The 24,439-nt window shown below is 39.4% G+C and overlaps 1 protein-coding gene across 10 annotated transcripts in view; it reads left to right on the plus strand.

Annotated features, from left to right (window-relative positions):
• Window positions 1–24,439, plus strand: part of Ash1l (ASH1 like histone lysine methyltransferase) — a 136,456-nt gene that overhangs the window by 11,616 nt on the left and 100,401 nt on the right. For 9 of the 10 annotated variants that reach the window (XR_005500293.2, XR_010063608.1, XM_008761159.4 and 6 more), the window contains exons 2-3: window positions 4,547–5,062; window positions 17,093–21,650. Coding sequence is in view for 8 of the 10 variants with exons in the window: in XM_039102315.2 (XP_038958243.2) it covers window positions 4,547–5,062; window positions 17,093–21,650 (5,074 nt within the window). In the remaining 2 variants the exon portion in view is untranslated. Of the gene's footprint in view, window positions 1–2,073; window positions 2,209–4,546; window positions 5,063–17,092; window positions 21,651–24,439 lie in introns of all 10 variants that reach the window. The other variant, XM_039102313.2, reaches the window with a different exon arrangement.

Genomic DNA, 24,439 nt, shown 5'->3' on the forward strand with positions numbered 1-24,439 from the left:
TACTATTTTTTAAGTTTTGTTTGGTTTTTCTCTGTGTATTCCTAACTGTCCTGGAACTCACTCTGTAGACCAGGCTGACCTTGAATTCACAGAGATCTTTCTGCTTTTGAAACGCTTAAGAGATGGTCAGGTGTTTGGTGCATAAGTATATCCCTTGAGGTCAGATCCCTAGCACTTAACAGTAGTTGAACTGTAACTTCTTGGGAGCGGGAGGGAGAGGCAGATCCTTGGAATTCATTGGCCAGTTAGCCTAACCAAATCAGTGAGCTTTTAATCATGGTGGCTCAGCAGATAGAGGCAGGGCTCCTGCTCCTGAGATAATAACTTGAGTTTGATTCCTGGGATCCTCATGTTGGAAGGAGAGAACCGACTTACAAAAGTTATCCTTTGATCGTAAAAAACTTATGCTATGCAATGGACATGCTCACATGAATACACAGGGGGAGGGAGGGGGGAGGGGATGAGGGATGAAGGAGAGAATGAATGAATAAATAAGTAAATAAATAAATAAATGGCAGAGCTTTTAAGGCAAACACCAAAAATGTTAACTTCAGGCCTTTAAGACATTCATGGGCATAGCTGTTTGTTCATATACTTTCACACTCAGATGAAACACCCTAGTCCACCTCTCTTATTTGCATGCATACATTTAATAGATCTATGAAGGTAGTGGTTGAATGGTTGGAGAAATACTAGGAAGGTTAATAGAATTCCAAACGTAGCAGAGAGGAGTAAAAATCAGGTCCGAAAATTATTTAAAGGCAGTATGATGCATCTAAGAAAAACCAGGCCAACCTGTCTGATCCTTAAATGGTAGACTTGACTCTTTTATTGGCTATAAAGACTTTTTTCATCTATAAAAAGATATAATAGTAAGTACCTCATGGTGATAGACTTAAGTTAGCTATATAAATGAAGCCTTAGTATAGAGCTGTGCATATATTAAAAGCTCAGTGAAACATTAGGGATTTTAATTTTAAGTTATAAGTGTTAAACTTATTATCAGGACTCATTGTAGTACTTACAAGGTTTATGATAAATTTTATATTGCTTTGCTAAATTGTGTCTTATCAAAGCATGGTTGTCTCCATCCCATTCCTGATAGTAGTCAAGGTACCCAAGCAGAGAGTGATCTTCCACATACATATGCGGTTAAATTGTCTCTGTGAGTTTGTACCAGAGACCAAAGCATTGCTTGCCTGTCTTCCTTCTCTCACTCCTTCCTTTCCTCCCCGTGTTGGAGTCCACCCTTCTCCATGTTAGGCAAGTGCTATACTAAGCAATACCCACAGCCTCAGAACACTGAATTAACGTGTGTTTGTGTATTCATTAATGCGTGTTTCTGTGAGAGTGTATATTATTTGAAGGCAATTAAACCCACTGAGCTGTGTCCTTGGCCTTTTTATTTTATCAGATCTATTGTTTGTCACTTGTATGTGGGATTATTGTGGCAGTAGGTAGAGGGAGGTGTTCACTTGAGAGAAGAAATAGGGTATGATTATGAAGAACAAGTTCGAGTTGTTTCCATTCAGACATTTTACATATATGTAGTGGAAGTTGTTTCTTTGTTTTGTTTTGTTTTTCTCTTTCATGTAGCCCAAGTTGCCTTGAATTTGCTATATATGACCTAGAATTCCCGCTTCTCCTTCCTAAGTGCTGGAATTGCAGTATGTCACTGTATGCAGTTATTGTTTTTGTATTTGATGGTAGGAAAGACAGCAAACAACATTTATAAAATGGTGATATCAAAAAATTCTTAAGTAATTCTACCATATTGTCAGATTATCATATTTTTGTAGTTATATTAATGTATACCTATTAATTAATTTCCCAGTTTGTTCATAGTGGTGTGAACATGATGGTATATGTTAAAGGACTCTGCCATGACCCTAGTGTCGGCTTTCATTTCTGCTTATTAGGGGGAGGGTAGTCTTATGTCCTCTTGCTGTCTCCCTCCAAGGATGACCTTGAACTTCTGATTGCCCTGCCTCTCCCCTCCCAGTGCTGGAACTTGATGTGTATTAGGCAAGCACTCTTATCACCTAACCCATATCCTTTTAACTTTCTTTTTAGTTCCACTAGTTTCTTCTGGATTTTTCAGAGATGTGAACATGTAAACCACAAAACTACATTTAAAATGAATGTTGAATTTGAGTGAATGTTTCTTTGAGCAGAAAAGCAACAATTCTTAATTCTTTATTTCTCTTTGTAAGTATTTTAAATTAAATATACTATAGAAAGAAACAGAATGAGTTATACATAACATGCACTCTTTTTTTTTTTCTTTCTTTTTTTTCTTTTTTCAGAGCTGGGGACCGAACCCAGGGCCTTGCGCTTGCTAGGCAAGCGCTCTAACACTGAGCTAAATCCCCAACCCCATAACATGTACTCTTAATTCTGGATAGAATCCCCAAAACAGAAAGAGTGTCATTCACAAGCAACATTACTCAGACATTTAAAACCTATTCCTGTTGTCGCTGTCCTGGCGTATGGGCATAATCCCAGTTCTTAGGAGGGTGAAACAGAAGGATCACGAGTTCAAGGCCAGGGAACCGCTGTCAGGACAGTGAGAACAAAAGCTCTGCAGTCACATCTGAGACATCAGTGACAGGAGTTTTAGGCGGAGGCGTTAGTTTTATACTTTTTCCATTTATTTATATTTTTTTACTTTTTAGATAGTGTAATATTGATTGAATGAACCAACACTGATATGTTAAAAACCTTTTGGAAAAGTGCGAACATAATTCATAGAAATTCTGATAATTAAAACTAAAATCAAATTTAGGTCAGGTTTTGTAAACATTGCTAAATGGAGTGGAAAACTTAGTTTTCAGTTTTGGGGATTTCAGGATTCTGAATCTATTATGAAAACCAGTGGAGCTTAAAACATTTTACATTATAAAAAATTGGGGGATAGGTTTCTTTTTAAGTATTGGAGGCCTGGATCTTTACTCAGTCATATGTTTTGTTGTTTTCTTCCTGGTTTTTTTTTTTTTTTTTTTTTTTTTTTTTGAGATAAGGTCTCACTAAATCGTCCTTTCTGGCCATGAACCGGAAGTGTTGCCTTTTCAGAGCACTCAGGGTTTGACATCGTCTGCACGCCCATCTCATAGGGCTTCATTTTTCACACTGCTGACGATTCTACTCAGGGTCTCGCTCATGCCAGACAAATGATACAGATAACCCGCCATCCCAGACACATGCGTGGCATCACAGCAAGCCTGTCAATCCTCAAGAGCACAGACTTGCAAGGGCTTTTGTTTTTGCAGAAGCCTCAGGTTGGATTCCAAGCCCTCCTGTTGTGACTGGAGGCCATCTGTAATTCCAGGTCCGGGGATCTGATACCCTTTTCTGTTTTTGATGAGCACCAGGCTCACAACCATTTGTCATGGGGTATGATGCCCTCCTCTGGTGTGTCTGAAGACAGCAACAGTGTACTCACACATACATAAAATAAATCTTTTTTTTAAAAAATGGTTGAACACTGAAATTGACCAAAAGCTAGTAAAATAATTCTTTAACTTTTTTTTTTTTTGGTTCTTTTTTTTTTGGAGCTGGGGACTGAACCCAGGGCCTTGCGCTTCCTAGGCAAGCGCTCTACCACTGAGCTAAATCTCCAACCCCAATTCTTTAATTTTAATCAAATGGATTTTGCTTAAAAATGAAAAATATATTCATTTAAAATTGAATGTTTATGCCAGGCATAGTGATGTTCATTGTGGATTCTGGAGGCTGAAGAAGGAGGGTTTTGAGCTTAATAGTCTGACTCTGTCCTACATGGTGAGAGGGGGGAACAGATTTAAAATAACAAAGTTATTTCCAGATTGTATTTGAGTTTGGAATTCAGTTGCAAAAACTTCTTGGTTGGTTTGTAATGGTTTTCAGTTTATTTTTTTGAGTTTGGATTTCTCAATGTAGACCTGACTGTCCTACAACTTACTCTGTAGACCAGGGTAGCCTTGACTTTATAGATCCACCTGCCTCTGCCTCTGAACTGCTGGGATTAAAGATGACCACTGTGCTAGGCAAAGATCAGTCTTAGCTATATGACAAGTTCAAGGCTAACCTGGGTTACATGAGACCCTTTGTCAAAAAAACAAGACACATGCACATGCACCTGCACACAGAGGCGGGAAAGGAAAGAGAAAGGAGAAGGGTCTCCCTGAACTAGCCTCAAACTCTTGTCTTAGCTCCTGAAGTGCTGTGATTTAGGAACGGGCCTTCAGGCTCTGCTGTTAACAGTGATTCTAAAATTTGGTTTGTGCTGTAGTATTGTAGCTTATTCATATCTATAGAACAATGAAAGGAAATATGACATTTCAAGTGAATTTACAAGTAAATGATTTGTATGTATTCTAAATACATTTTGATTTAACTGACACACATATAAAACTGATATATATGAGTGTATGTAAATGATATATGTGTGTGTAAATGATATATATGTGTATATATGATGTGTGTGTGTAAATGATATGTATGTGTTATTGCTCCTTTCTTATGTTAATTATTTTCTGATAAATTTTTGTTATGATCTCTCCTGCAGGGAAAGAGATGCTGGTTGCAAGTTTTGGAAAACACTATTTTGTATGGAAGAGTGTTCTGTAAAGGTTTTGTAAGATCGCTCAGTAATAGTGCACTTGTGATGGACCCTAGGAATACTGCTATGTTAGGATTGGGTTCTGACTCCGAAGGGTTTTCAAGAAAGAGTCCTTCTGCCATCAGTTCTGGCACTCTGGCCAGCAAGAGAGAAGTAGAAATAGAGGGTAACACAGACGAAGAGGATCCTCGAAAGCGGAATCGAGAAAGGGCCATAGAAGCAGGAAAAGACGATGGTTTGACAGATGCACAGCAACAGTTTTCAGTGAAAGAAACAAACTTTTCAGAGGGAAATTTAAAATTGAAAATTGGCCTTCAGGCTAAGAGAACTAAAAAGCCTCCAAAGAACTTGGAGAACTATGTGTGTCGCCCTGCCATAAAAACAACTGTCAAGCACTCAAGGAAAGCACTTAAAAGTGGGAAGATGACAGATGAGAAGAATGAACACTGCCCTTCAAAATGGGTGAGCGGACTTCAATACTTGGATTTCTCTACTAATCTTTATTTATACTAGAGACATATTCCAGAAGTTTGATTCTAATCTTTAGTTCTTTCTCAATGGGCTGTATTTTGAAGTTTCTTAGTTTGTGAGTATGTGGGGATGCCACGGCATGCACGTAGAGGTCAGAGGACAACTTGGGCATCAGTTGTCTCCTTCCACCTTCACATGGTTTCTGGGAATTGAATTCAGGGCAGTCTTTCAAGACAAGCGCCTTTACCAGCTGAGCCTCTTACAGGTACATATGTATTTCTGTATTTTTATTTGTAAAATTAAGACATGTTAATAGGGGCATACTCAGATTGTTGCTCCTAATGTGACAGTGGAAAAAAAGTTGGAGATTATTTTTTGGAAATCTAGATTTGAATCTTGCCTTTCTATTTCCAATAATGAAGGCATGAACATATTAACAGAGAAATTAAACTGAGGCTCAGATATAGAAGGTTATCATAGCACCTTTCTTTTAACATGGATGGCAGGATGTGATTCACTAATAGTGAAAGCTTTTGTTAAGTGAGTTGGTTTCTAAGACATTCATGTTGCTGTTTCTTATAAGGCACACTGCAAATCAGCAGTCCTAGCTCCTCTGGAAACCAGTGCAGGACATCCTCACTCAAAGCAACACACGCACAAAAAACCTAGCTGTCTCTTTGGTAGTACACACCTTCACACCAATTATTTGGGAGGCATAAGCAGGTGGATCTCTTGAGTTTGAGGCCACCTTGATTTATACGGGGTGTTCCAGGCTAGCCAGTACTACACAGTACTACACAGACATTGTCTCCAAAAAAAAAAAAAAGTTGAACCATGTGCCTGCTCCCCACAAAATCCAGAATTAAGTGTTGGATTCCTTGGAAAATTGAGGTTACAGACAGTGGATGTCAGAGGATCACTTGGATTAGTTGTTGGTTCTGGGGATTGAATTCACGTTCTCAGGCTTGCTTACCCTTACCCCCAAAGTCATCTTGCCAACCCTTTGATTGTTTAGTTTCCTTTAGATATTATTATCTAAAGTAATTGATACATAATTTGCCATGTGTGTAGTTTTCAATTTTTAAATTGCGTTGTGAGCTTGGGTGTAGTTCAGTTTGTAAAGTGGCTCTGAAGCATGCATGAGACCTGTATGAAATCTGCAGCATTGGGCACAAACATTTTTTAATTATTTTTTATTTATAACTGTTCTTACTATTTAAGCTTAGGCTCACCTCAGACTTGCTGTATATACCAGGCTACCCTCAAACTTAAGATCCCCCTGCCTTTCCTTTTTGGTGCTATGATTGTAGGCATGGTAAGCACGTATCTCTGTGCACAGCCTTGGTCTTTACTTGTGGTGTCTGGATTTGATACATCATTTGAAAAACTTTTTTTACTTATTCATTGGCAGTTTTATACACATATAGAATATATTATCACATCCATTTCCAGCTCTGTCTCCCACTTCAATACATGTTCTTTCTACTTTTATTTCTCCCCCTCCTTCTGGTTTCTTTGTGCATGCGCCTGTAAGTGTTGATGTCCTTGCAGGCCAGAGGTGTAGGATCTCCCTGGAGTTGGAGTTAAAGGTGGTTGTGTCCACCCCATGTGAGTGCTGGGAACTGAACTTGGATATTCTCAAAAAGGAAGTATGTGTTCTTAACTGGTGAGACATTTCCCTATGATGTCCCAACCCCTGTTTTAGGATGCTGTGAGTAAGCTTGTTTCTCTGATTTCTTTCTTAAGAGTGTTGGTGGTTGATATATTAGAAGGCTATTGTTTTTTGTTTGGTTGGTTTTTTTTTTTTTTTTTTTTTTTTTTTTCTTTTTTTCGGAGCTGGGGACTGAACCCAGGGCCTTGCGCTTGCTAGGCAAGTGCTCTACCACTGAGCTAAATCCCCAACCCCAGGCTTGTTTGTTTTTTATTTGATGTAGTTGTTTCTTGCCATTTTGCTTAAGATGTTTATCAGTTCTCAAAGTTTTTTGATGAGACTTTAGGGATTCTTTGGTGTATATATAGTCATATCATCTCAAACAGAGATACTTTGACTTCTTCCCTTCCTTTTTGTATCCCTTTTATTTGCTTGTCTTACTGCTCTAAGACCTCCAGGTAGTGGAGAAAGTGGACATCCTTGTCTTAATGCTGTTGAAGGCCCGCCCCCAATATAATGTTTATAGCTTTTACTTAGTTTAGAAATATTCCTTCTATTAAGAGTTTCCCTCTCCCCCTACCACTCCCTCCCTCCTCCACCTCCAGGGTTTCACCCTGTAGTAATGGCTGCTGGTAAATTCAGAGATCCACCTGCCTCTGCTTCCTGAGTGCTAGGATTAAAGGCATACACCACAGTGCCCAACTCATCAGGACTTTTTTTTTTTTTTGGTTCTTTTTTTCGGAGCTGGGGACCGAACCCAGGGCCTTGCGCTTCCTAGGTAAGCGCTCTACCACTGAGCTAAATCCCCAGCCCCTCTTCAGGACTTTTACCATGAAAGTTGTTGTGTTTTGTCAAGTTGGTTTTTTTAATGTATTTATTGAGATGGCTGTGACGGCTATGTGATTTCTACTCTTAAATCAATTTATTGACTTACATATTGAATCCTCCCTCATCTATGGAATAAACCAAACTTTATCTTGGTAAATGACCTTTTTCTCTTTAAAAGGTTTGTTTTTATGTGTATATGTGTGTGGTTGTTTCCCAGGTGTGTGGGCGCTCCTGAATGCCAGAAGAGGGGTAGGATTGTTCCGTGGAGGTGGTATCAGGTGGTATGGATCAGTGGGTGGTGAGCACTAAATGCCAGTCCTTTGCAAGAGCTTTAGAACCTCTTAACTGCTGAGCCAACTTTCCAGCCACTTCCCCTGTTAGTTTATGGGATTTGAGAAGCATTGGTGTTATATCTTTGAAGATCTGGTAAAATTCACCACTGAATCCAAGTCTGCCCTTTTTTAGCTGAGTGAGGATTTTTTTTGGGGTTGGGGGAGTGAGAGAGTTTCCTTGCGCAGCCATGGCTGTCTAGAACCTACTCTGTAGACTAAAGACATGCACCACTACTTCCTGTTTTTATCTCACTGCTACAGATATGTTTACAGTTTTAAATCTCGTTAGTAACTGATAATGCATCTGGAAATTAATTTCTTTTAGATTTCCCAATTGGTGGAATGTGTTTTAAAGAGAAGACCTAAATGATATTCTGAATTTTATTGGTATCCATTAATGGTTCCATTTTCAGATCTGATTTAATTAACTTTGATCTTTTCTTTTTTGGTTAGTTTGGTTTCAGGTTTTCTATCTTGTTAAGTTACCAATTTTTCTATCTTTTTTTTTTTTTTTTTAGCACCAAATTTTGTTCCTATCTCTTTAAGAACCACTTTTTGTTTCTTTTTTTTTTCTTTCTTTTTTTTTTTTTTTTTACTATATTTTGCTCTTGTTAGATTCCATTTCATTAATGTATGCCCAAATCTTAATGATTTCCATCTATTTATTGTTTGGGGGGTTTCACTTGTTTTTCTTTTTCTTTTTCTTTTTTTTTTTTGGTTCTTTTTTTCGGAGCTGGGGACCGAACCCAGGGCCTTGCGCTTCCTAGGCAAGCGCTCTACCACTGAGCTAAATCCCCAACCCCTTGTTTTTCTTTTTCTATGGTGATCATTTGTTTGTTAATGTAAACACTTAAAAGCTACAAACTTCCCTTTATGACTGTTTTTCTTATACTCTGTCAGTTGGTGTATTGGGGTTTTTTGCAATTTTAATAAAAGTTTCTTCTTGATTTCTTGAAGGACCTATTCATTATTCAATAGTGTGTTGTTTAATCTCAGTAAATTTGTGTCTGTTCTAGGGTTTCTCTTTCTCTGTTGTGCTGTGGGCCCTAATATCTGCTCTGTTTTGGAGAAAGTTCTATTGGCTTCTGAGGAGAATGTGTTGTGCAGTGTTAGAATGGGATGCTGTACAGACGGGCATCTGCTGGGATTGTTTGACTTAGGATGTCATTTAACTCAGATGTCTCTCTCCTGACTTTCTGTTGGGAACACCTGTCAGTCAGTGAAAATTGGGTATTAAAGTTGCCACTGCCATTGTGTTTGATGAACCTGTGACTTTACAGGTATTATAATTTGTTTTATGAAACTGGGTGCACCTGTGTTTGCAGTATATTTGTTTAGTATCTTAATGTCCCATTTGATGGAACGTTCTCTTAATCAGTTTATTTTGTCTGACACCTGCTTCATTTCCAGGTCTGTTTGCCTGGAACACCTTTTTCCTCCTTCCACAGGAGGCAGTGTGTAACATACATTTTTCTTTTGTGGTAACATACATTTCTTAGAGCAATTGACAGTCTACCAGTCTCTTTCTTTTGATTGGGGAGTTGAAAGCATTTAATGGTCAGACTTACTGAGCAGTGTGTGCTGGTGCCTATCATTTAGCTGATTTTGTATTATTTGGTCTTTTTTCTTCTTCTGGCTGAACTATTACGCTAGCAGGATTTATTCTTTCCTGTGGCTTCATGGATGGAGTTATTTTTCTTTCCAGTCTAAAGGATTCCTTCAAGTATTTTCTGTAGCGCTTTCGTAACCTGTTTTTTTTGTTGTTGTTGTTGTTGTTGTTGTTGTTGTTTTTTGTTGTTTTTTTTAATGGAGTGTTCTTATTTTTCCTTCAGTTATGACAGATAGTTTTGCTGAGCATAGTAGTAGTTTGGGGTGGCAGTTGTCTTTCAGAACTTCAGACCCTCTGTGCAGGTCTCCTGGTGTGTAAGGCTCCAGCTCACTGGTCTGTCTGAACGGGCATGCGCGTGTGTGCCTTGCTGCTCTACTCTGTGTATCTGTTGCTCTAGTTGTGACATGACCAGTGAGGTGCTTTCGTGGGGTGTTCAGGGTCCTAAATACCTCCTGCATATAGAGTGACATCTCCCTAACTCTGGGAAGTTTTTTGTTCTCATTTTAAAAAAATGTTTTCCATGCCTTTAGAACCAGCTTCTCCTCTTTTTATACCTATTATATTGCCCATAGATGTGGTCATCTCAGAATGTCCCATGTCTTGACATTCCCACTCCAGTTCTTCTGTGCTGTCTTTGAGGTACTCTGTCTTCTCTTGATCCATTCTATAACTGAGACTTTGCACAGAGCCTTTTATTTGATTTATTATGTTTTTCTCTTTTGATCCCACATGAGTACGGCTCTGAGTAAAAGTTCCATACAGTACTACGGAGACATTGACATCTAAGCTATAAAATGCTGCATATTAAAATTATTTAGGAAAGACCACATTAAAAATAATTGACATGAGTTGTAGAAACTGTAAAAAGCAGAAAGTTTCCTATTGTTTATAATTTTAAAAACTGCATGGATCTTCACATAATTGGAATACAAGAGTATTTCCCTTTCAGAGCATCCCTTTTTACTTCACATGCAGTTATTATAGGATTTACTTGGTAAAGCATTGCAAGGAAACTATATGGGGAACTGCAGCCTTAGTGTTGTGTGTGGTTCTGGTGGCAGGGAGGGAAGGTGGCTAAGTCCTCTTTTGCTATCTCCTTTAGACTGTCCAGTGTATATAGAAAAAAATTTCTGCACTCCAAGTTTGTAAAAAATTTCCTACTCTCTTTATCTTTGCATTTTTGCATTTATGTAGTGTGTGTGTGTGTGTGTGTGTGTGTGTGTGTGTGTGTGTGTGTGTGTGTGTTGGGAGTAGTTTTCACATTAAAACAAAATACAAACTGCTGAATCCCATCTTCAACCAAAATTGCTAAATTTCATTTAGTTCTTTATTCATGTTTTGAATATATGAGCAGGGATTGCAGAATTCTACTGAAGAAATTATAAGCAGATAGATAAACACCAAAGTAGGGAACATAGTACCTTTTCCTTTTAAACTCTTTTGCTTACGATTGAGCAATTATGACAGGAATTATCAAACAATTAGGAAATTTCCTAAGTATACTTCATAGTAACCTTGAGGTTGTTCGCCTCAGCCTTGTTTAAGAAGCAAATTTAAGTTTATTAAATTGAGAGACTAGAAAGATGGCTCATTGGTTAAGACTACTTTCTGCTCTTGCACAGGACCCAGGTTTGGGTCTCCTTACCCACATGGCAGCTTACAAACCATCTGCCCTCCAATATCCTCTTTTGATCTTTGTGGGCATCACACATACAGAGTACAATACACACACACACACACACACACACACACACACACACACACACACATGCAGGGTAATATTCATACAGATAAAGTAAATTTTAAATAAAAAGATTACTAAATTATTACATTTCAAAAAATATAAAAATACAAGTTGGTATAGTAAAGGATGGGAGTGTGGGCGGGAGGCAAGTGTAGGCTTAAACATATTCCCAGGCTGAACTCTCCCTCGCCCTCTTGTGCTTAGTCTCTGCTTCTGTTGTGTGTATTTCTGTTTTGAAACTAACTGTAAGATTCTATTTATTTTTCTCTTAAGGTGACTTTTATTTTCAGCTTTTACATTTCATGTCACCACCCCTCCTCTCCCTCTTTGTCCAGAACTAGTTAATCGTTGGTCCTGGGGTCAAGGGCTGTCATGTCTATGCACTAGATAGTCATAGGATGTTGCCCGTGTAATATTTGCTTGTCTTCCTAGTTCATTTTTCTTGGCTTAACAGCTGAGCCATCTCTCTCCAGTCCTTAGTGTTCTTAGAATGTAGAATGGATAGGAAAGGGCTTATGTCTTGTCATTTGGTTTCTTATGTCAATGAGGTTTGAGGACTCTGAATGGTTTTTGTTTCATTCTTGTTCTTGATAAAGGACATCATTGTTGAACCAAATTGTTAGAAGGCATAACTTGAGAATTGAGCCTAAAAATCATTATTTAACTCAATGATTCAATGTTGTTTTTTATAGTTGTCTAATCATATCTCTTATTTCATTTTAATGACTTGTAAATTATTCCAGAGTTGCTCACATGCAGATTACTTAGTAGGTGCAGATTACTAATTAATTCTGAAATACAGCTGCATGGTATTAAATGAAGACTTCTGAGGGAGAGTCCAGAATTAAATGCCTGTATAACAAAACCTAGAACTTATGTGAGTGTCTGTGTGCGTCTGTGTGTGTGTGTGTGTGTGTCTGTGTGTGCCTGTTTAGGGTGTGCATGTGCCCCAGCTTGTGGAGGGCTATCAGAGGACAACATTGGAGTCAGTTCCCTCCTTGAAGCTTTATGTCAGTTCTACAGATAGAACTTGGGTCATTAGCAAGTTCCTGAGCCAGTTTGCCAGCCTGAGACCTGGGAGCTTTGGTGGAACCTGGCATGTAGAGAGTCACGGTAGCATGTATAATGGAGCAGAGGTTGTTTACTGACCGATCACTAGTCACTACAGTGCCTCAGGTTTGCAAGAGTTATGGAGCCCCTATGAGTAAGAGATGTATTAGGAAAGTTACCAGTGCCTTAGATAGGCATGCAGCATGGCAGTAACTCTTAGGAGAATTTAGGCTCAAAATTGAGAATCCCTTTTGGATTTCAAAAGAGGGAGAGGGGTTCCACACACACACATATACTTGTATGGAGATGGCTCAGTAGTTAAAAATGTTTGCTTCTCTTCCAGAAAAACCTAAGTTTGGTTGCCAGTGCCCATGTTTGATTCATTGTAACTGCCTATAGCCAGCAGCATGGTACCTGGCTCCCTCTTCTGACCTCCACAGACCCTGTACTCATTTGTACAAACCAACACAAACATAATAAACATAAATAAAAATAAAATCTTTTTTAAAAAAGTGATATATGCTTGTAATCAGGCTGACTGATTCCTGTGCAGAAGGCAAAAGGATTCTTTCTCAATATCTACATTGTGAGGAAGGAATTAGAATGTGTGAGCTCAGAATGTGGAGAAAGTAGGGAGGAAGGGCCACTTTAGTTAATATGCCTTTATTATAAGGGGTGTGATACTAGTCACCTCTGAGAACTTGAAGTCTGCTAATCTGGTGCTTGTAGACAAAGTCAGTTATGAGGATGGAGAGAGAAAGAGGCTCCTGTAGTTGAGTGTGGCCCAAGTGTTCCTGAACCCAAACCTAGCAGGCAGAAAGGGTATCTTATTCCTGTTCTGTTACTGTGAAGTGAGACTGTGACCAAGGAGACTCACAAAAGAAAGCATTTAATTGGGAACTGCTTACATTTGCAGAGGCCTAGTTAATTATCATCATGGTAGGGAGCATGGCAGCAGTTAGACAAGTGTAGTGCTGGAGAAGGAGCTGAGAGCTGCATTCTCATTTGCTTGCAGGCAGAGAAGCAGAGAAAGAGAGACTGGATCTGGTGTGGGTTTTTGAAACTTCAAAACCCACGCTTAGTGACACTTCATCCAATAAGACCACATCTCCTAATCCTTCTCAAACAGTGACACTCCCTGATACCTAAGCTTTCAGATATATGAGTCAGTGGGGGCCATTTTTATTCAAACCACAACATAGGAATTTATAGAGGAACATGCCAAAAGTCTAGATTAAACCAAAAAAGTGTGTTCTTGAGGTCATTTTTATTTTGGGAATAGCTATAAAGTGGAATCTAAGGCTAGATTGATGGTTTTCTAGTTAAAAGAATTTACTGCTCTACCAGAAAACTGGAGTTCAGATCTGAGAACCCACATTGGGATCCAAGGAATCCGAAATTCACTTCTGGTCTTTGTGACCATCTGCACACAAATTTTAAAAATAAATAAATAAAGCCAGGTTTGAAGACAAACCCATTATCCCATGAAGATTTTAAGTCACAGGCCAACCTGATTTACATGTACACACACACACACACACACACACACACACACACACACACGCATGCACCCTGTCTCAACATACAAATAAAAAGTGTGTATGGCAGGGATGAGGAGGAATCGTACATTTCTTTAAGTTAAATAGCAAGAAATCTTGCTGTTGAAGTTACTAATACATAATAATTTACATATCGTTATTGGCATTATTATGTTGTATTTTCTGAAGAAATTAAATTTCCTTTGCTAGTTTTGGCTTGCTCTTTTTTACACAGGGTTAGGAAAGTACATTATAGTAAGTAAGATGGCACAGTAAAGGCACTCTGAGTTGAGCTCCATTTCTTGGAACCTACATAAAGGTTGAAAGAGAAAACTCACTCTACAATTGCTCTCTGGCCTCCACAAATGCACATGTTTCCATGAACTTGATTGTCTTAGGTAGATGCTCTTCTGAGCTACATACCCAGCTCTTTTTTTTCTTAACTTGCCAAATTTATTTGGTTCTGAATGATACTAACATGGTTACTTACTTATCAATAACCTTAATAGTATTTAAAAAACATTTTCTTCCTGTTTGTGTGTGTGTGGGCATGCTTACCTGGGCATACTCTTCAAGGTCAGAAGTTGATGGGTGTGGTCTTCTATTGCTCCAACTGGAACTGGAACTTATAGCTAGTCCCCAGGGTTGCCTGTCTTTGCCTCCTTTGCTCAGTTACAGATGTACATCTAGATTTATGTAAGCGTTGAAATCTGAATTTAGGTCTTGATGTTTATAAAATAAACATTCCATTCTCTGAACTGTCTTCTAAGCCCTCTTCTTTTTTTGTTTTGTAAAACATGGCCTCACTTAGCTTAGGATTAATTCAGATGTATGACAATCTTCCTGCCTTGACCCTCCATATGCCAGATTGTAGGAATTATTATCATACCCATCTCAAAATACTTTTTAATACTATATTATTGATTTGCAATTAGATACACTTGCTTCTATTATTTTGGATTTTCCAAAATTTGGGGGAATATTTATAACATTTAACCATATAAAATACCTTCCAATGAAAAGGCCATAAAATATATTAGATACACTAGAAGTAGTGGCCCATGGGTTTCATTTCAGCACTCAGTTGGCAGAGGTGTGTTCTAGGACAACCTAGTCTACAAAGCCAGTTTCAGGTCATACTGGCTACACAGTGAGACCTCGTCTCAAAAAACAGAGCAGAGCTAAACCAAACAAAAATTAGCTGGAGAGGTAGCTCATTGTCTAGCTCTTTCAGAGAACCTGTGTTCAGTTCCTAGTACCCACATGTCAGCTCACAACCCTCTGTTTGTCTAGTTTCAGAGAACCTGACGCCCTCTGTTGGTGTCCACGGGCCACAACTGGTATTGTTGTATACAGACAGACATACAGCTAAAACATATATATACAGTGATAAAATCATGCATTTATTTGTTTGTTTATTTATTTGTCTATTTACTTAGTCAGGGTGTAGAGAGACTCTGTGTCGTCCTGGCTATCTTGGAGATTTCTATGTAGACCAGGATGACCTCAAACTCAGATTTTTCTGCCTGTGCCTCCTGAATGCTGGGGTTAGAGGCATGCACTACCACACGGAACACTAAAATAATTTTTTAAAGAAACCAAATACAATGCCAGGCAGTGGTGATGCACCTTTAATCCCAGCACTTGGGAGGCAGACACAAGAGCCTCTCTGAGTTTGAGGACAACCTGGTCTACAGAGAGGGTTCTAAGACAGCTAGGATGGCATAGAGCTATACCCTGTCTAGAGGACACCTCCTCCCTCTCCCAAAGAAACCAAATAAATAAATACAAATAAGATACATATACAAGGGGCTGGGGATTTAGCTCAGTGGTAGAGCGCTTACCTAGGAAGCGCAAGGCCCTGGGTTCGGTCCCCAGCTCCGAAAAAAAGAACCAAAAAAAAAAAAAAAAAGATACATATACAAAATGACAGTATTCTCAATCATGTTTATAAATTTATTAATTTTCTCTTTTTCAGGTTTTTTTGTGCCTTATTATACATATATTCTATTTAATTTACTCATTTGGATTGTTTCAAAGTTTGCTATTAAAATTGATGATGCAGGGCCTAGCTGGTGAAGGCACTTTTGGTGCTAAGCATGTCAACCCGAGTTAAAACAATGGAGACCATGTAGTAAACAATGGAGACCAATTCTTTAAGTTGTTCTTCCACAGACATATACACAATAAATAAATAGTTAGGTAAAAACATCCCACATTCATGTTGTTAGTCAGAAGTAAGATAGAGAGTATTAATTTACTGTGTCAAAATTCATCACAATGTATCTAAAATGTATAGGTTTATATGATTGACAGCAAAGAAAATATATTAAGTCAAAGTGTTGATAAATACCTGTAATTCCATCTGAGACCAACAGAGGCAGAACATTGAGGATTTGAGGCCAGCCTGACTGTAGAGTTAAGGCCTTGTCTCAAAAAAAAAAAACCCAATACAGATAGCATTTGATACAGCAGTAAGGGAACTAACAGAAAGTGGCATTAATGTACTTTGTTTTGTTTTATACTCATTTGGGTACGTGCGTGCGTGTGCGTGTGCGTGCGTGCGTGTGTGTGTGTGTGTGTGTGTTCGTGTGTGCGCGTGCATGCGCGTATGTTGTTGTGTGTGTTCCAGTATGTAGGTGCAGTTCTGAGGACAACTTATAGAGTTGATTGCCTTTTTTTACTATGTTATTTGCCCAGGGATTAGGCTCAGGTTGTCAAGTTTGACCCATCTTCCCAGTTAGTTTGATTTTCTTTTGTTGTTGTATTGATTTGTTTGTTTGTTTTCAGACATTCTCACTGTATAGCTCAATCTAGCCTTGACCTCACTTTATACCTCCTCCTGAGCCCAAACTCACAGGAGCACTCCTGGCTCAGCCTCCCAAGTATTGAGGTTATGGGCATGTACCAGTATGCTCTACTTAACACTAATTTTCTTTCTTAAAAGTATTTTTCTGATACTAGAACAATGGCTTGGTGTTGAAAGTGCTTGCTGCTCTTCCAGAGTACCTTAGTTTGTTTCCTAGCACCCACATTGAGTGGCTCACAGCGGCTTAAACCTATGCTCCAGGGCATCTTCTGGCCTGTGTGAGTACTTGCACATGAGTGATGTGTGTATATACACACACACACACACACACACACACACACACACACACTCTAAATCCAGCAAACATTTTGCTGCATAATATGCATATGGTATGTAGTTAATTAATTTGTGTAGTTAAAAGTTTGCTTTCTCTGAAACATTTTTCTTGTTCAAATTTTAGGACTCTTCAAAATTGTTCAAGAAAGCAGGTGATGCTACAGCCATCGAATGCCAATCTGAAGAAAGTGTCCATCTTCACTCTCAGGGGGAAAATAACCCTTTGTCTAAGAAGCTTTCTCCAGTGCATTCACAAATGGCCGATTACATTCCTGCAGCACCACCTCTTGTTGGCAGTCGGGATCCTGACATAAAGGACAGAGCATTACTTAATGGAGGAACTAGTGTAACAGAAAAGTTGGCACAGCTCATTGCTACCTGTCCTCCTTCCAAGTCTTCCAAGGCAAAACCGAAGAAGTTAGGAACTGGCACTACAGTAGGATTGGTTAGCAAGGACTTGATCAGGAAACCAGGTGTTGGTTCTATAGCTGGAATAATTCATAAAGACTTAATTAAAAAGCCTGCTCTTAGCACAGCAGTTGGATTGGTAACTAAAGATCCAGGGAAAAAGCCTATGTTCAATGCAGCAGTAAGCCTGATCAATAAGGACTCTGTGAAAAAATTGGGAACTGGCACTACAGCGGTATTCATTAATAAAGACTTAGGCAAAAAGCCAGGGACTGTCACTACAGTAGGACTGCTGAGCAAAGACCCAGGGAAGAAGCTAGGAATTGGTATCGTTCCAGGGTTAGTGAATAAAGAGTCTGGCAAGAAATTAGGACTTGGCACCGTAGTTGGACTGGTTAATAAAGAGTTGGGAAAGAAATTGAGTTCTACAGTTGGCCTAGTGGCCAAGGATGTTACGAAGAAGATTGTAGCAAGCTCAGCAATGGGATTGGTTAATAAGGACATTGGAAAGAAATTATTAAGTTGCCCCATTGCAGGACAACTGGGCAGTAAAGATGCCTTAAACCTTAAATCTGAAGCACTGCTCCCCACTCAGGAACAACTTAAGGCTTCCTGTAGTGCAAACATAAGTAATCATGAAAGTCAAGAACTTCCTGAGTCTCTGAAAGACAGTGCTACCAGCAAAACCTTTGAGAAGAATGTTATGCGGCATAGTAAAGAAAGCATGTTGGAAAAGTTTTCAGTCCGAAAAGAAATTACTAATTTGGAGAAAGAAATGTTTAATGAAGGAACATGCATTCAGCAAGACAGTTTCTCATCTAATGAAAGGGGAGCCTTTGAGACCTCAAAGCATGAAAAGCAACCTCCTGTGTATTGCACTTCTCCTGACTTTCAAATAGGAGGTGCCTCTGACGCATCTACAGCTAAATCTCCCTTTGGTGCAGTAGGAGAAAGCAATCTTCCTTCCTCGTCACCTACTGTATCTGTTAACCCTTTAACCAGAAATCCCCCTGAAACTTCTTCACAGTTGGTTCCAAACCCATTACTTTTAAATTCTACAGCAGAACAAATGGAAGAAATTTCTGAATCTATTGGAAAGAACCAGTTCACTGCTGAAAGTACCCACTTGAATGTTGGTCATAGGTCATTAGGTCATAGCATAAGTATTGAGTGTAAAGGAATTGATAAAGAACTAAATGAATCAAAAAGTACACATCTAGATATTTCTAGAATAAGTTCTTCCTTGGGAAAAAAGCCAAGTTTGGCTTCTGACTCTGGTATTCATACAATTACTCCTTCCGTTGTTAATTTTACTAGTTTATTTAGTAACAAACCTTTTCTAAAGCTTGGTGCAGTAGCTGCACCAGACAAGCACTGCCAGGTCGCTGAAAGCCTAAGCACTAGTTTCCAGTCCAAACCATTGAAAAAAAGAAAAGGGAGAAAAGCTCGGTGGACTAAAGTGGTGGCAAGAAGCACATGCCGATCCCCAAAAGGACTAGACTTAGAACGGTCAGAGCTTTTTAAGAATGTTTCCTGTAGCTCACTATCAAATAGTTCTGAGCCAGCAAAGTTTATGAAAACTATCGGAGCATCGTCTTTTGTCGATCATGACTTCCTTAAACGCCGATTGCCAAAGTTGAGTAAGTCTTCAGCTCCATCTCTTGCTCTTTTAGCCGACAGTGAGAAAGCATCTCATAAGTCTTTTATCACTCACAAACTGTCCTCCAGTATGTGTGTCACTAGTGATCTTTTGTCGGATATTTATAAGCCCAAAAGAGGAAGACCCAAATCCAAGGAAATGCCTCAACTAGAAGGTCCACCTAAAAGGACTTTAAAAATACCTGCCTCTAAAGTTTTTTCTTTACAGTCTAAAGAAGAACAAGAACCCCCAATTTTACAACCAGAAATTGAAATTCCTTCCTTCAAACAAAGTTTGTCTGTATCTCCTTTTCCAAAAAAGAGAGGCAGGCCTAAGAGGCAGATGAGGTCTCCAGTGAAGATGAAGCCCCCTGTACTGTCAGTGGCTCCATTTGTTGCCACTGAAAGTCCAAGTAAGCTAGAGTCTGAAAGTGAGAACCATAGAAGTAGCAGTGATTTCTTTGAGAGTGAGGATCAGCTTCAGGATACAGATGACTTAGAGGACAGTCATAGGCAAAGTGTCTGCAGTGTGAGTGACCTGGAGATGGAGCCGGATAAAAAAATTAGCAAGCGAAACAATGGACAATTAATGAAAACAATTATCCGCAAAATAAATAAAATGAAGACTTTAAAGAGAAAAAAATTGTTGAATCAGATTCTTTCAAGTTCTGTAGAATCAAGTAATAAAGGAAAAGTACAGTCCAAACTTCATAATACAGTATCAAGTCTTGCTGCCACGTTTGGCTCTAAATTGGGGCAACAGATAAATGTCAGCAAGAAAGGAACCATTTACATAGGGAAGAGAAGGGGGCGAAAACCAAAAACTGTCTTAAATGGCCTTCTTTCTGGTAGCCCTGCCAGCCTTGCTGTGCTTGAACAAACGGCTCAGCAGGCAGCTGGGTCCGCATTAGGACAGATCCTCCCCCCGTTACTGCCTTCACCTGCTAGTAGCTCTGAGATCCTTCCATCACCTATTTGCTCTCAGTCTTCTGGGACTAGTGGAGGTCAGAGCCCTGTCAGTAGTGACGCAGGCTTTGTTGAACCTAGTTCAGTGCCATATTTGCATGTGCACTCAAGACAGGGCAGTATGATTCAGACTCTTGCAATGAAGAAGGCTGCCAAAGGCAGGAGGCGGCTATCTCCTCCTACTTTGTTGCCAAATTCTCCTTCTCATTTGAGTGAACTCACATCCCTGAAAGAAGCCACTCCTTCCCCAGTTAGTGAGTCTCATAGTGATGAGACCATTCCCAGTGACAGTGGCATTGGGACAGATAATAATAGCACATCAGACAGGGCAGAGAAGTTTTGTGGACAGAAAAAAAGGAGACATTCTTTTGAGCACATTTCTCTGATTCCCCCTGAAACTTCTACCGTCCTAAACAGTCTTAAAGAGAAACACAAACACAAATGTAAGCGCAGGAGTCACGATTACCTCAGCTATGACAAGATGAAAAGACAAAAGCGAAAACGGAAAAAGAAATATCCCCAGCTTCGAAATAGGCAGGATCCAGACTTCATCGCAGAACTAGAGGAGCTGATAAGTCGTCTAAGTGAGATTCGGATTACCCATCGAAGTCATCATTTCATTCCCCGAGACCTCCTGCCAACTATTTTTCGAATCAACTTTAATAGTTTCTATACACATCCTTCTTTTCCCTTAGACCCTTTGCACTACATTCGGAAGCCTGACTTAAAAAAGAAAAGAGGGAGGCCCCCTAAGATGAGGGAGGCAATGGCAGAAATGCCCTTTATGCACAGCCTTAGTTTTCCTTTATCTAGTACTGGATTTTACCCTTCTTATGGCATGCCTTATTCTCCTTCACCCCTCACTGCTGCTCCGATAGGATTAGGGTATTATGGACGGTATCCCCCCACTCTCTATCCACCACCTCCATCTCCTTCATTCACCACTCCACTGCCACCTCCCTCCTATATGCATGCTGGTCATTTATTGCTCAATCCTACCAAATATCATAAGAAAAAGCATAAGCTCCTTAGACAGGAGGCTTTTCTTACAACCAGCAGGACTCCTCTCCTTTCCATGAGCACCTACCCCAGCGTACCTCCTGAGATGGCTTATGGTTGGATGGTGGAGCACAAACACAGACACCGTCACAAACACAGAGAGCACCGTTCTGAACAGCCCCAGGTTTCCATGGATACTGGCTCCTCCAGATCGGTCTTGGAGTCTTTGAAACGTTACCGATTTGGTAAGGATACTGTTGGAGATCGCTATAAGCATAAGGAAAAGCACAGGTGTCACATGTCCTGCCCTCATCTCTCTCCTTCAAAGAGCTTAATAAACAGAGAAGAACAGTGGGTTTCTCGAGAGCCTTCAGAATCAAGTTCTTTAGCCTTGGGATTGCAAACACCTTTACAAATTGACTGCTCGGAAAGTTCTCCAAGTTTGTCCCTTGGAGGATTTACTCCCAATTCTGAGCCAGCCAGCAGTGATGAACATATGAACCTTTTTACAAGTGCAATAGGCAGCTGCAGAGTTTCAAACCCTAACTCGAGCTGCCGGAAGAAGTTAACTGACAGCCCTGGACTCTTTCCTGTACAAGATACTGCACTAAGTCGGCCTCACAGAAAGGAACCGTTGCCTTCCACTGAAAGGGCAATACAATCGTTGGCAGGTAAGAGGGTTATTTTGTTGTCTATTATTTGTGTTACAATAATAAATTATTTTCCCACTGGTTTCTGGATTCATATATTGACCTTTGTAATAAGTTTATACTTTCTTTTTGTTTTTATAAGTGTATTTTGAAATCTCAAAATTTTTTATTTTACTTGGATTTAAGAAGTAAGGTAAGTAATATATTTGTATTAATGTCTGTCTGTGTATCAATCTATTTTTTTTTTTTTTTTAAAGAGAACTTTGGAAACCAAGCTTGTGCTTGGTTCCTTGAGTGAGGACTGGCTCATGGCGCTTGCTAGCTGTAGCTAGTAGTTGATGTGTGCTCGTTGAGTAATTACAGATGCTTCTGCGTTACACAAAGTTGATTTAACCATCGAACACTTTTCAGGACTAAAATTTGAGAGGTTTTATGGTCCAGAGTACTTTTAGGTATCTTGATAAAAGTCATTTCAATTAGATACAGAAAGACATGAAACATAATAATTCATTTGTTGCTCCTAGAAGAATGTGTTGTTTTGAGAATAGAGAAGGTAGAGCTAAAACTGAAATCATTGCTTATTCAAATAAAGGCTATTCCTAACTTAATACTAGACTCTTTCAAAGGCTAGTATTTTAACTGCGAAGTGTGATGCTGTGTCTGATTTCCTAGAGATAACTCAGGCAGGAGCATTAGAGTTGAGTGAGACTTCGTGCTCACCACAATGAACAGAGTTGTTCATTTATTATTCCTTTAAAAGGGTAAAAATTTGTATATTAGAGTGAACCTTCAGTAATTTTTTTCTAATTTTCTTTATTGATGAACTTTGAAAAATCAAAATCATGTCTTAGTGGAAAGGATGGATTTACTTGTTCAGGAATGTAGAGTGGAGGGGAGTCTGACGAAGCGGCTCAGTGCCCCACACTGTCCCGTGGCTCGGTAGTGTGTCACAGCCTCCTCTCTGGGCTCCAGGCATGCAAGCTGTGCACGGACCCTTCATGAAAGCAAAGCACTTAAGCACATTAAAATAAAATTACAAATTTGTTCCTTTTTGTTTTTTAGTTTGAGATAGGGACTCTCTAAATGTCCATGGCTGTCCTAGAACTTTCTGTGTAGACCAGGCTGACCCTGAACCCACAGAGAGCTCACTTTCCCTTTGCCTCCTGAGTTCTGGGATCAGAGGCATATACCGCCACTGTAGCTAAAATATTTTTTCCTGTTCGTTTTTTATTTCTTAGGCAGGGTCTCCCTGTGTAGACCTGGCTGTCCTGAAACTGTGTACAGGACTGACCTTGAACTCACAGAGAGCCACCCTTTGTGTCTTGCCGAGACTGAAGGCGTGTACACCATGCCAGCTCCCTTTCTTTTCAGTGTAAGGAATCTTGTTTCTTTGTTTTTAAAATCTTGTTAGGTTACTCTGTTGTACAGCTATACCATTCCTTCCCAGTATTCTATTTTATTGTGGAGGAAAAACTTCTGTAACTATTTCATTTGACAGATTTTTTTTTTTATATATATACAGACCAATGCCAGTTACTGAATTATCAAGTATTTGCCAAGTGTTGTACTTTGGGGCCCTTGTTTTTCTCTTGAAGAAAGAAATAATAATAAAAATCGTATTAGGTTTTCTTAATTATGAAGTTTGGCTTGGTGGTGCTGTCCCACCCAGTAATCTCAGTATTTGGGAAACAGAAGCAGAAAGATTACTTCAAGCTGAAGGCCAGCCTGCTCCATGTGGCAAATCCAGGCAGGCAGGGCAGGCAGGACTTTGTGTTGTGGAATGAACCAGGGGAAAAAAGAAAAAAGGGTTTTTTTGGGGTTTTTTTTTTTTGATGATAAAATGTATAAAAGAGGGAGTATAGGATTCTTTGAAATGAGGAGCTTAATTCAAAGAATGACTTTCCGGGAAAAAGCACTAAAGAAAAATAGGACAGTCAGCATGTGCAACAGTTACTAGGAGCAGAATCCTGTAGATGCCTTCATTCGTTATTTTTTCATTCATTTATTGAATTCCAGAAACATCAGCACTGCTCTAGCTGTTGCCATGTAGTAGTAAGCAAAGTGTCTGACCCTCCTTTTCTCAGTGTTAGGAAGTCAGATGATACAGGTTAAGCAAACAGTGACGTAACCGAGAGAAGTGCTATGTGGTTAGTATTATAGAGTAATTAGAGAGTTAATTACCTACAGAGTTAACACAGCCTACGGATAAAAGAGGTGGCATGAGAAAAGTAGGGCGAAAAGTAGATTTTGAACATCCTGAACTGGAAAGAGACTTAAAATTAAAAAAAAAATTATAGAAGAAATGCAATCATTCAAGAAGAGAGACTATTGAGAGATGTGGGGGGTTAGTAATGGGGGAAAAGACATAAACGTCAGCAGCCAGACCATATGTCGAGACTTGGGGATGCTGTGGCTCAGTGGTAGAGTACTTGCCTCGCACGGGTAAAGCTCCAGGCTTTTTGCCCTCAGAGTTAAGATTTAAAGGAGAAGAATAATCAGTCCTTGCAGTTACAAGGACAGCAATGTGAAAGTGGTAGGTTAACAAATGTAGTCCAGTCCATCTGTTTCACCCCTTACAGCAGAATGTTGTAAGGTAGAGAGTTAAGGCTATTTAGGAGAAAAGGGGAGAAGAAAAGGTGTGTTTTAGAGTGGTATACTTCTTTGGGGGCATTTAGTTGAATGGTAATGAGATTAAGTGAAATTAGGTATTACACAGAGGAGAATATTAGAGGTAGTAAATAGATTTAGGGATTCGGAGAGATGGCTCAGTGGTTAACAACACTGGCAGTCTTTTCAGAGGACCAGATTTT

The sequence above is a fragment of the Rattus norvegicus genome, chromosome 2 (genome assembly GCF_036323735.1).
Source record: "Rattus norvegicus strain BN/NHsdMcwi chromosome 2, GRCr8, whole genome shotgun sequence".
Lineage (NCBI taxonomy): Eukaryota > Metazoa > Chordata > Mammalia > Rodentia > Muridae > Rattus > Rattus norvegicus.